This window comes from Anolis carolinensis, chromosome 5, assembly GCF_035594765.1.
Source record: "Anolis carolinensis isolate JA03-04 chromosome 5, rAnoCar3.1.pri, whole genome shotgun sequence".
NCBI lineage: Eukaryota > Metazoa > Chordata > Lepidosauria > Squamata > Dactyloidae > Anolis > Anolis carolinensis.
Window position 1 is genome coordinate 178,387,318 of NC_085845.1, and position 13,660 is coordinate 178,400,977.

A 13,660-nucleotide genomic window follows, 5' to 3' on the forward strand; every position below is an offset into this window, starting at 1 on the left:
CCTTTACTGCCAAATCTACCCCTTCTTGCTTTTTTATTAATGTGTTCAATTCCTCCACATTTATAGTAACTTAAACTTGGGAATGTTAGCTTTTCTTTATTCTACTGCAGGAATGCAAACTTGTAAAAAAGTCAACTTGCTCAATCAGGCAGATATCTCTTCAAGCAGTAAAGTAAGGCTTTGACTGGGACAGGACATGAAATGTATTCAGCATCTCAGCTGGATTAACAGTTGTGACCTTCACTCTGAATAGCATTTCTAGCAAACATCTTTGCTGGACACTGCAGTGCAAAGTGATAAAGAAGCTGGAAATGTAACAACATTTTTGCCTTCTACCGTTTATTGTGTTAATATCACAAAACCATGAAGCGTTCTTCAAACTGTTAACTTTATCAAGAGTCAGAGGAAAAAAATCAACCAGTTCACTTTTAAGTTTTGTATTTTGAGATCATAGAATCATAGAGTTAGAAGAGACCTCACGGGCCATCCAGTCCAACCCCCATGCATTTATTTCACTTTCTGAAGCTGTATTGAGTCCAATACTGTGAAAAATATGGCATATAGATAAAATCCAGAGAATACTTTCAAAAGAGAAGTTGCTTTAGACTGGCTTTCCTTGAACTGGTGCTCTCCATGCTGACTGGAAGTGATGGGAATTATTGTTCAAGACAGATGGAAAGTATCACGTCAGAAAATAGACACTTCTGTCAATGAAGTACAGAATCTCACACAAACAGAACAAGAAAATGTATTGTATGACTGTAAAATATTTTTGTTATGCCTATTAGTTTAAGACAGGATTAACAACAACTAGAAAAATACACTTGGATTTTATAAAAATTCATGTTCCCATATTTGGTCACTATTTATTTAAAAGAAGGAAATGATACAGAATGGAGAAACAGCAGTTAACCAAAAGTGTGCTTCAATCAAACTTGATCAGTTAACACCCCGCAAAACTGTTCCTATGAATCCCACTGACTTTGATACTGTCACAGCACTTAAAGTTTGTGCATATATTTAAATGTCTCGTTGTCAAAGGAAGCAAACTAACTGAATGTGGATGATCGCGGCTACTTCCCTGCCTGCATTTCAAGGGGAAGCTAAGTTTGCACAATCGCAGTGCCCTGGTGCATGGGCATCTAACATACTGCCACAGATAAACACAGCTTGAGTTTCTGCATTAGTGGCTTCTGATGTCCGCTTGAGCATTGTGTTCCAGTCAAAGAGGGTAGAGAAAGCCAATAAGGAATTAGGGGCCCATTTGGCTTGAGCATTTCTGTTGTCGCTTAAGCTCATTCCGATTATGCTTTCACTTGTTCACTTGTTCTTTTGCCTCTTTATTCCTCAAATCATTTATTCATTGTACTTGGACAATTTTAATCTGGGTATAATATTCATAGACTGTAGTTCTTGGAATAAAAGTTTACAGGCATATGGTATGCGCAGGGAAGACACATGGCAAGAAGACTTGCAGTAATGGCACCTAAAGGAAAGAAAAAGCAAGGTCAGTGCCCATTTCTATTAAAATGAGAGAGAAAAGGTATTCACAATTTTTCATTACTTTATACTGCCTGTTTCCCAACACAGCAAAAGAATAAAAATAATTCCATACACAAATAAATCCATTATAACCAAACCAGTTAGAAAGTAGTCATTTCACAGAAGTTATATGACAGGCCAAGGGTAGGGACCGTCAGGCTCTGGGACCAAATCTCTTTCCCAAAATGGGTTTCTAGAATTAATAAATAATAAAGCTTTATTTATATCCTGGCCCCTCTCTCCAAAGGGACTCGGAGTGGCTCCAGATGGCCACATCCTTTCCTCCACAACACTATCATTTAATGATTTCCCAACATTTTTACAGAATTTTTGCAACAGTAAATAGCTGAATTGCTTTTCCTAAGGGCTTAGTTACTTAGGCCTACTCCTTTGACTGCAGCAAGTGGTGAATTCTCTGAAACTGAATTCATCACTGAGGATGAAGAAGGCTCCTTATCCTTAAGACGAATGTAACCATTAATTTATTGAAGTTGTAATTTGTTCCAGGCAAACTTCTCTGGAGATGGATTTCTGTAAAATGCAATACCACCAACAAGAAAACTCAGTTACTACCAATCACTGACTGCAGGGACACCTGGAAGATAGCCTTTTCGGATAATCTGACAGTACATAAGGCAGTTTGATATGAGAAGTCTTCCTAAGTAACAAGCCCTATCAAGCTTTAAACATCAATTCAATTCATCACTCTGAATTGTGTTCACTGATACACAAGCTAGGGCTTAAAGGATGGATGAATTTAACGGTCCTACAACATTGCTAACCTATAAGGATGAATCTGACCTAAGAAGCATTCATGCTTTCTTCAACCTTGCTATTTGTAAGAAATTGGAAAAGTGACACAGTTGTGTTTGCTTTAGGCGGGCTTATACTACAAGTTCTCTTTTTTTCTGTGCCATCATGTGAGTTTACCGGAACATTTCTAAATATGCTTCTTCTTGTTGTTGTTGTTGCGTGCCTTCAAGTCATTTCTGACTTCTGGTGGCTCTAAGGTAACCTTATCATGGGGTTGTCTTGGCAAGATACGTTCAGATATGTTTACCATTACCTTCCTCCAAGGCTAAGAAAGTGTGACTGCTTGGAGGTCACACAGTGTATTTCCATAGCTAAATGGGAATTTGAACTCTGCTTTCTAGAGTTCTAGTCCAACACCTAAACTACTGCATCACACAGACTTTTTAGAGACAGAATAACATGTTACCTTATGCTGATGAGAAACCTACTTATTAGATTAATGGAATTCCTATTGTAATAGGTCTATGTGTAAAATATATGTTTTATATTTAGATGTTACCTGATTTGCAGATATATGGAACTTATTCCTAAAAGGTACCAAATCTATCTGAAGAACCTTTACTGGAATTGAAAAAACGTGCTGAGGGTAGGCATTCTTTTGCTATAAAATGCAAGTTTCCAAGCCCTGTACCAAAGTGATTTGATACATTCTGAAAGTTGTGATCTGAACATAATATATTCTACTCTTACCCAACAACGTGCTGCCATCTATAACTTAATTTTCAGTTTTTGGGGGGGATTTGGTACCTTTTGGAAACAAACTCCACATATATAATGTTGGCATTAAACAATATCTTCAGTCAATCTACCAAATGTATTTCAAATTTTCAACTAAAATGGCCTAAAATCAGAAGCACTCAAAAGCGTTTTCACCTATACGTAGAATATAAGAAGCAGGGAAGCAGTAGCCTAAAAGTGGTGTATCCTCAAGACAGGGTTTAGATTTGAGATGCTTATTGAGGACATCATGCCAAAGGGCATCTCAAACCTAGAGTCAGTTTTGAAGACACAACTAAATTATTGCGATAGTACTTAGCAGACCAACAAATTGTCATTTACCATTTCCTGCAATGACCCACAGAAGCTCCAGTTTGCCCCATTTTCAATGGAACACCATAAATGCAGCTCCAATTCATATCATGCTAATGAGTCCAGGGCAAAAGACAGTGGAGCTTCCCTGAAAATACCTGTTACTGATGGTTTCATTGCTGTAAATTTGTGATCACCAATGAGGCAACTTTTAGTGTCAAAAAAGATGGCTGCAAATATTTATTATAAATACAGAAAAAATAGTCAGGAGTATCTATAACTGGGCAAATTCTAGTTTACAAAGAAGAATCATTTGAAAGAGGTGCTTCCTCTTCCTCGACCCAGTGACTTTTGCAGACCAAGCTTCTATAAACCTTTAATGCAAACTCCTGTGCTGACTTAGTGCCTCCCTTACGTTCTATGCGAGCCTCTCTAATAGTCTTGTATTGTCAAGGAAACACCCAGTCAGTAGCACAGAAATGTTAATTGTGGTATTCCAATTTAGGAGTGAAGAATAAGATTCCCCTTCAATCTAATTTGTGAGTTCAATGAATGGCTCAACCTGTATTTGCTGGTGTAGAGAGGAAAGACAACAATACATTAACACACACACAAGTACAATTAACAGGTTGTGTTGAAAGTGCCTGGCTAAAGTCAAAAAGCTACAGCCTACTAATTCAGCAATTCCACAGCTTTATTATGACTGAACACATCAGTTTTTAAAGATTTTTAAAAAGTTTGAATGGAGCAGGATAGTATTTGGGTCTTTGTTACTCCTCAATTTGTTCAATGAGATTATGATTTTTGTCCCATTCAGCATCAATTCCGATGGCTACAGAATCTCCCCACAGTCACCCAGTGGGTTTCCATGAGTGAATGGGGATTTGAATGTTGACCTCCTCCAGTCTTAGCTCAAAATTCAGATTACTATACCATACTGGCTCTCATAGAATGTGGAGGAAGGCAAATCTTTTTATTTATATTGCTGTATTAATAAAGACTTTTTTCAAAAAATCTAAGACCAATGACAACTTCCACTAGCAATTAAGTTCTGCAGTTTGTTCAATTTCTATATACAGACCCAAATGTGTAGAATAAGGGGTCAAAATAAGATACGGGGACTTGGGGACATTACAAAGATTTCACAGAAATCCAGGAGCTTCATAGATCTATAAGAACTGCACTTAATTCAATGGTTATTTATTGTCATAGTATCTGCTGTTCCCATTTAACAGAACGGCTTGCTGAAACTTGAATCACAAAGCCTAAGAGCTTTTCCCTAAGGAAATATTAGTCAACTCACACCATCATGCTTTTTTAAAAAGAAAGAATGGGTTAAAAACACAGGATGGTCATTGAATGAGACGTCTGTGTATATGGTAGTTGGGAATTAAAAATCAGAATAAATGCTTCTTAAAGAAAGTAAAGAGCTCAAATGGTTTCAATGTGTTTCCTCTCAATCAGTCCATTACTCTTAATAGGTAACAATTTAGGACCTAAATAACTTTGCAGTGGTGGAAAATACATATTTATGGCACCAAACCCCAAAACTCCAGACAACTCTTCCCAGGGGTTTCACATACTGTATATGACAAATAGCATGGGGGACAGAACTGACTGTGCAAATGAATGGCCAAGGAGTCAAACAGAAGTTCCACAACATCAGAATCTAGGTCCACCCCTCCAGGAAGGAACAAAGTCACTGTAAAACAGTGCCTCAAGTACCATCTCAGCAAAGCAGCCCAGAAGCCACAGAAAACGATACTAAAAATCTCTACGAAGTCTAGCCCAACTAAGAGGCACACTCTCCCTCTGTAGTTCCCAGTATAGGTCAACCATCAAGATAACAAAAGCTGTCTTCACTCCATAGCTAGGCTTAAAACCAGACTGAAATGGATCCACATAATCAATTTCATCCAGAAATCCCTGGAGCTAGGAGACTATCAGATGCTCCAGAATATCATATACAACATTTCCTGATGGTTAATGTTCCTTTCCTTGTAGGATACGACTCCTAGATCCATCAAAGTCATAATTCACTGTAAACGTACACCTGGTTTCCATTTCTTAGCCATACATATAGCTCAGAGACATTGACCCTTTCCATCTTTCAAAGCCATGTGCTACAACAGTGATTCTTCACTAGACCTGGAATTACTGGCAAAGAATATTTCAGAGGTCTTGTGCTGCTGTAATTGCCTGGTTTCTATTGTGTTGCTCATTAAAGGGCTCCTTGGCTCCCACTATTGACAGAAAGCACATAATCACCTAATAATAACTGGATAAGATACCCAATTATAAGTAATGCTTCCCCACTGGACATTGTAAGACCGGAATTACATCCCTTAAATACCATTTCAGCACTTATATAGTGTAAGTCGCTGAGTTTACACAGGTTTTATATAAGTTCTACTCAGTTCCAAAATGAAAGTCTTCAGACTTTTATCCCTGTTTAATCAACAATTTTCCTATAAGAAACAAGCACTGCCTAATTAGAAAATTGATTTCCCCCCATAAAAATGCAAAAACAAAAAACAGTTAAAACTGTATCTTTTTTTAAAATTAAATTTTGGTCCTTACTATTGTGAATATTTATATCTGTAAGCCTAAAAGTATTGTCTATATGCGGTTCCAAATGCAAGACATTAAGAGAATACTCCTTCCTTGCATATACCTTTCCATGACTTTATTTCTATTTCTTACAACCTTGTTGGCCAGAATAATCACATCACTATAGGTAGTGGTGGAGCAGTGATTGTGGCAGTGGTAGTAAAAAGTTTGAGGATAAAATGATATGGAGGAAAGCAGAGGAAGGTGTATTTTTAGTTCTCAAACTGCTTAGGCGATGGTTTGTTTTCCCCCTTGTTGTAGCAATGCACCAGTGCAAATCACAAACAAGACTCCAGAGTTAAAAGGACTTTAAAAAAATCCATCTGTTAAGCAGCTAAATAGGATTCAGCAAGGTCGAGGGACTAGAGAATGTTGGGATTGGAGAGAAGCAATCTTCAGAGTCTACTGCTGAGGGAAAGCCAAGCCCTTAAACTTGAAAGGGATATGTGAGGGGATGAGAGTAGCCCACCACAGACCTCTATCTATCCTCCTCCTTTTGGACATCTTTGAATTCTTACATTTCCTACCTCTCTCTGCATTACTTCCTGCGCGACAGTACCTCCCTTGTCACTTTTCCTGGAGCACATGTTGGGTTTCTTCCCAAAGTGATTTTCATAACCATATCCAATACTGCATGGTTTGTCAAAACTGGTGCTTGTCAAGTAGCTTCCATTTCAGTGGAGCAATGTATATGCTCTGGATTTTGGTCTGAACTTTAAAGGAGTTAACCTACGTGCAAATCTACATGCTTACGTCACCCTTGATACTCTTTTAAAGGAAATGCCAAAAACCATGTAATATTCCATTAGCCATTACTGGACAGTGTTCTACTACAGAAGCCTTCCACCTCAGCAGTGACAATTTTGATAGAGTTTTTTATATCCACTGGGAAATATGATCATCATTTTTAATCTTAAAGAATTTGAAACCAGATACAATTTTAAGTTGATGCAAGCCAACAGGAGCCACACCTTTGCCTAGTATAAGAAAGAAAAGTCCTTTCTAACTCATGTCCTGGGGAAGATGAAAAGGTTGGAGAACCCTCTCTATATTAGTAAAAAGCACTGGGAGTACTTGATCCTGCAAACCTACATTTGGAAAAAGAAAAAAAGTCTCTTCTTCCCCATCCTCCCCCCATCTCTGTTACATCCTCTTTCTTTACTTTTGCTCTGCAAGACTCCAAGCAACTGAACAAAAGATACAGTTCCATGAAGTTCTTTTGCCAGCCTTTTCAGTGTGGTCTAATTTGGATCTTAGATGAGAAAAGGACATTGACACAGCTGGTCTTCTCTCTTCTGAAAACACTGCGATAAGTCAGCCATTTGTAACATGGGCGATATGCGCAATCACATCTTTGTCTCAGTTCCTACACTCAGCTGATGCACCCTTTTTGTTTGCCTACGTTTAGACAGTGGGTTTTATTTTTAAAAAACTAAAGGGAGCTGGAAAATCTCCAGAGAAGTAGATAATCTTCTTCCAGAAACACAGGGGAGAGTCCAGTTGCCTTTTAAATGATTTTTGTTCTGTAAAGACATAATCCAACAGCTCTACAGGCACTACAAAAACTTTACTAAATCCCTGAGGAGAAGGACTTTAAATAATCTTTCAGAATTGCTTTGTAACAAAAACAGACATCACATCAAACCAGGAAGAAATTATTTTTAAAAAGACTGTTAAAGGGATTTGTTTATTCTGGCCCAGCATTTGAAATAGCCACTATTTATTATGCAGACTAAAATGCAATGACAAATATGTGGAATAGACAATGCAATGTGCTTTATATGTATATATACAAATAAAATTACTATAAATTATACAAGAAAATTATGTATTTATCAACGTAAACCTTCAATGGTGATAAAAATAATCTAAACGCATGCACACACACACACACACACGTGCATACATACTTACAAATAAGACAGTAGGGGAAATACAAGGAAACAACAAATGAAGTTGTTTGCTTACCAGCCAGAATAGCCTAGTAATCCACACTGTCCACAGACATCGACTTCAAATGCATCACTTGAAATCATAAGTCTTTCCAACAGAAGCATGCTGGCTCCATAGCCTATCAGGCAATCTCGTTCCATCTCTCCCAGACGCAAACCTCCATCACGGGATCGGCCTTCGGTGGGTTGCCTTTCAAATGAACAGGTAGATTCACTCAGGGATATTGCGTCATTGCAATGAGAAGTGGAACCACTCATGAAACCACACCAGAGCACTGTAAAGGGGTTAATATCTGGTGTTCCTGTCCCTGCAACACTATAATCCGGCCAAAGGTGTAAATCATTGCACCTTAAACTGTGGGTCCCAACCCAAAATGGCACCCCTTACTCCAATGTTCAGGTCACAAAAGTCTTGCAAGAATAAAAGGTTTCTGAATTCCACTAATGTTAGCAGCAATATGCAGTGTTTACAGTGGACTCTGCATAAAATGCTTCAACTATACTCCACTATTTCTCCAGCAGAAAGGGGTCACAAGTTTAAGAAGCCATGCTCTAGACTACAGTCAGTATAAATACATTTTAGAAAAGATAAATCACACTTAAGCATGCCTATAGGCCTCCACTTTAGCAGAAGTTAGGAATACAATACCAGCAGTTAGGAACTGTGGGAGCTGAAGTCCAAAACACCTGGACGCCCAGAGGTTGGGAACCACTGCTGTCAAGAAGAGGCATGATGTACTTTTTTAAAAAATTGAGAAGCTGCATGTTCATTTGCGGCTCTTGCCCTGCAGCCAATGTGGTTGTGACTGAGACTTGGGGAACCCTGGTTGAAGTCCCTACTGAGTCATGAAAATCACTAACTGTGTTAAGGCCCCACAGAAGAAAAACAACATATAAAAATAAATGGATGAAAGAAAGAAATAGGTGACTTTGAGCAAGTCCCTGGCTCTCTGCTGAATCTTCCTCACAGGACTGCCCCAAAGTGTCTCCATGTGGCTCAAAACAACAGTTTGCATCTTACAAACTGATGTTAGAAGAAGAGATGGATTGCAATTCTAAGCAGAATTGTGCAGAGGCCTAACAACAGCGAAATGGAATGACTCTGAAGGCAAATCCCAATTCACTGCTGCCATACTATGTGCATACTATGTTTCCTGCTTAGGACATACCTGGTAAGGACAGCTCTGGGCCCTCGAGCTCTTGCATGCATTTTATCCAACACCATGTGCTTCAGCTTCTGATAATACACAGGTCCAAAATATATGTAAGCTTCTAAAGGCTCCCTGAAAAGAAAGAAAAACAAAAGTTATTTCTTTCAGAGAGGTTAGTGTGTTGTTCCACTAGCTAAGTCAAGCAAGAATCTTATGACCCAGTACCTAGAGAAAGGCAAAATATAACTGAATAAGTAAAATAAATAATAATAAATATTAATTTATAACAAATTATAATATTTTTTAAACTAAGGGAATAAATGTGCCCTTTTATCTCCCCTCCTCCAATCCAGCTTCACATTTTGGAAAGTATTAAATTTGTTCTAAAATTTATCAGTGGTAGTTTCTACCAGGGATGTTAATGCTGTAATAAGCCAGACAGAACAGGAACAAAGGAAGTGAAGAAAATACAGGAAGGTGATGGAGCATCATGAGTAGAATTAGTAAATATGGCAGAAAGTTCATTTAATCTCTTCTACCATTTGTTTCTTCAGTTTAAAGGGAAAGGTCTTCAAGTGTCCCCCTGCTCTTTTCAATCTGTAGTTTGTAATCACAGAACTTTCTGTTTTCTCTCCTCCAGCTATTCAGAATATATCAATAAAACACATTAAGTTGAAGGGTTTTATTGATATATTCTGAATAGCTGGAGTATATTGTAACTGATGGAGACAGCACCCCCATTAAAGTATAACTTGGAAACTACTGATCTAATCCTAAGTATTAAATGCTGAAGAGCTTCAAATGAGCTAATTCTCCAGTCAAGATTCCAAGTCATGAGACTGTTTCCGCAAGTCGTTCCCTTAAATCCATTCAAGTTTCATAAGCTTTGCATGCCAAAGTACTCCTGAGTTCTCAGCAGATATGCTTATGAAACCTTTGCTGTGTGTTACAATTATCCTTACAGACAATGGTTTACAGAAGCATCTCTGAGATTGAAAACAACTATAGGTGGAGGTGAAGCAACTTTAGTTATCCTACTGAACTTATTTATTTATTCTGATCTTTTATCTGATGTTTTGAGTGGCAAACTGATAAAACAATATAAACAATCTAATGAAGTTTAGATTAAAATAAATAAATGATGTAAACAACATAGGTAAATTAAGAGATTTTTCAAACATGCTGGTGAGCAAGGGGAAAAATATTCCTCTCTCAGATATATTTCTCCACACAACTTTTTCAAATCACAACCGTTTCCCTCCTATCCTTAATCAAAGGGGAAAAACTATTTGCAAAAGAGACTAATTCACCAGATGGAAGGAGTTAGTGGACCAGTATATGCTGGTGTTGGGAGAGTAGGGAATAGGAAATAAAAAGGTAGGATTAAGATGCATTTTAAAAACGCAGACGTGTTGGGCCATATGGCCTTGTCCTGTTCTTAAGCCATTTCATATTCCTTTGAACTCCACATCTCTGAAGACAGGAAGATCAACACAGCAGGAAGTTAACAGATCAGCCAACTTTGCCAGACTGACTCCATAATCAGCAAAAGCCGCTCACAAAAACTCCCAGTTGACAAGCACCTGCTTCTACTACTATATTTTACATTACTGTATCTAATTTTCTCCCCAAAATACATAGAACTTCTGCCAAACCTCGTTAGAACATTGTTTCCTTAAAATAAAAAACTCACTGCAAGAAGCTAGCTCTTTCATTTTGATATGATGCCTTAAGGCAGGTTTATGACAATCACATGTTCCACTTTACATTTAATCTGTACAACTTGGATTAATAGTACTATTAGGTGTTATAGCAAAAAAGAAAAATTGCACAAAGATCAGGGAAATGTACACTCCAGGCCAATCACTTACCCAGTAATGCCAGATGTTACATAGTCCTTTCCCAAGTAGTTGTAGCCATAACGGATGAGATCTTCACACACATCCTTAACTTTACTGCCTCCAAATGCTGTTCCATAGTGAAATCTGCCATCTAGGACACCAGCTTTTCCTGCCAGCAGTTCAATTAGTTTCCCTACCTGTGATGAAGAAAATAGACTTCTTCAAGTCTTCTACTTGTTTGGATTCTACAGCTCCCTTCATGTGTTTATTGTATACACAGAAAGAAAGGGAAAGAACATCATCCCATTACACGTATCCCTGTCTTTATTATGTATATCTGCACCATCTCTTTTGAATCCCCGTGAAAAATCTCAAATTGCAGACCAAGTTTACCTCTAAGTGTATGTATGTGTATGTATGTACACACACACACACCAACATATATACATACACAGAGATGAGCTTGGTCTGCTCATGAATCATAGTGTGGTTGTTTGTATCCAAAGTGCTTCTTGCTTAAGTTTTAATAATTCTGAATTTTACTTGGTTTTTAACTATGCAAGAGCTAGTTCATATAGCATTTTAAGGTGGCATTTCACCATTGATGTATGTAGCATTTTAATGATTTACATAGTATTTTAATGTTGTATTTTATAGTATGTTTTTACGTTTTTGTTTGTTCTATATGTGAAAGACCTATGGTCTAAGCACTGAATAAACATCATTAGCTTCCTTATATACCAACACCTTGCTTCATCTCCCTTTAACCCTATACCTATAGGCAACTATTTAGGAGATTCCTTGCTATCTACCAACAACAACAGCAAATTGACACTGCATGTTAGGAATATAAAGCAACAGCAGCACAAACACAACATTTGTTTTCTTTGAAAACATAATGTGTGAAGAGTTTATTCCTTGTTTTAAAACACAATAATGCTTATGAAAGCAATATTACAAGCTTGGAGCTGCGGTGGCGCAATGGGTTAAACCCTTGTGACAGCTGAACTGCTGATTTGAATGTTGGGTTGCCAACCTGAAAGTTGCCGGCTCGAATCTGCAACACGGGGTGAGCTCCTGTCTGTCAGCCTCCGGTGGTGTAATGGGTTAAAGCCTTGTAACCTGAAGGTTGGGTTGCTGACCTGAAGGCTGCCAGGTTCGAATCCCACTCGGGGAGAGCTCGGATAAGCTCCCTCTATCTGCTCCAGCTCCATGTGGGGACATGAGAAAAGCCTCCCACAAGGACGGTAAAAACATCAAAACATCCAGGCGTCCCCTGGGCAACGTCCTTGCAGACAGCCAATTCTCTCACTCCAGAAGCGACTCAGGTTGCTCCTGACACGAAAAAAAAGCTCTAGTCTGTCAGCAACATCTCTATAGATGGCCAATTCTCTTACACCAAAACTGACTCACTATCTGGAGATTTTGGAGGATCTAGCCCATGCATCTATCTGAGTTGAGCTGAGCTGGCAAACATTTATGTCGAGCAGGGTGAGAAAACCACAATCCTAGGGCTATATGTGGTGCCCAATCATGTTTCTATGGCCCTAAATATATCAGCAAGCCTTCCTCCCCCCAAGAGGGGGTGAATTACTGGTTTGGGAAAACCACAGGTTTAGCAATTTACTTTTTAAATAGTTTCCAAGGCCCCCGTGTCATGTTTCACATAAAAAGTCCACATTTTTTGAGAAAAAGAAGTACATTTCTAGTCACTTCAGTTTTTAAGGGAAAAAATGTATTTTGGGGGATCCTGGGGTGAAACAGTGGTCCCCAGACATACTGCCAAGGTTCATCCCTGATCTAGAGGATGCAGCTAATAACAAATTTTGAAACAGCCATTCTGATGTAAGTAAGCATCACTTTGTGTGCACAAGGCTCAACTTATCATTCAATAACAGGTAGGGGACAGCTAATATAAGGAAAGGCTATGGAAACCAATTCATAGCAAGTTTATCTTCAGTTAAATTGGCATCCTCGAAGTCATCCTCAGCTTTCTGCTCCAAAAAAGATGTGTATTGCATGAGGAACATGTACATTGTTGACAATTATGGGGGAAAATACTCTCAGCATCCAGTAGTTAGGCTTGTTGAGTGATTCTGGGGTTGTATTCCAGAAAAATAGTTTGTTCAAGCTGTGAAACACTGTATATGAGATGTATAAAGCAGCTAAGGGGAATAGTAGATCAGCCATTGTCTGTCAAAATACCTAACTTCATTCCCACCCTCCTCTTTGAAGAATAAAGCGTAACACGGAGCTATAATCATTCAGAGAAAAAGCATCTTTACAAAACTAAAGTCCTAAAATGCTGTAAAATGCAGTAAGATCAAATGTAATCATAATTGGATAGTATTACAAACCGTCATGCGTGAGGGGTAGCCATGGGGATTCATAATAATATCAGGACAGATTCCTGAATCACAAAATGGCATATCTTCCTGAGGAACAATCAATCCACAAACCCCTGGAATGCAGAATATATGTCACACAAGCAATTAATGTTACACATCTAGTATTCAGTACTGTATTAATAAGAAAAATTCTACATTATCTTATCCTACTGAAAAATACAGATATCTTGCTATATGTGTATATGGTTAGCGAGAGTATTCAAAACATGTAATTCTGATTTAAAATAGTTTACCTTTTTAAAATGCTGGTACTTTAGAATGACAAATAATATCACACTTCCCTTCTTGCTACTTTGAACTTTGACATAGCCAAA

General features: G+C 38.1%; 1 protein-coding gene across 1 annotated transcript in view; it reads right to left on the bottom strand.

Moving 5' to 3' along the window:
• Window positions 1-322: 322 nt before the first annotated feature.
• Window positions 323-13,660, bottom strand: part of polr3b (RNA polymerase III subunit B) — a 66,579-nt gene continuing 53,241 nt past the window's right edge. Inside the window, exons 24-28 of the mRNA XM_003220918.4 lie at window positions 13,296-13,399; window positions 10,969-11,135; window positions 9,116-9,229; window positions 7,963-8,136; window positions 323-1,486 (exon numbers count right to left, since the gene is read on the bottom strand). Coding sequence (XP_003220966.1) covers window positions 1,357-1,486; window positions 7,963-8,136; window positions 9,116-9,229; window positions 10,969-11,135; window positions 13,296-13,399 — 689 coding nt within the window. The 3' untranslated portion in view covers window positions 323-1,356. The remainder of the gene's footprint in view (window positions 1,487-7,962; window positions 8,137-9,115; window positions 9,230-10,968; window positions 11,136-13,295; window positions 13,400-13,660) is intronic.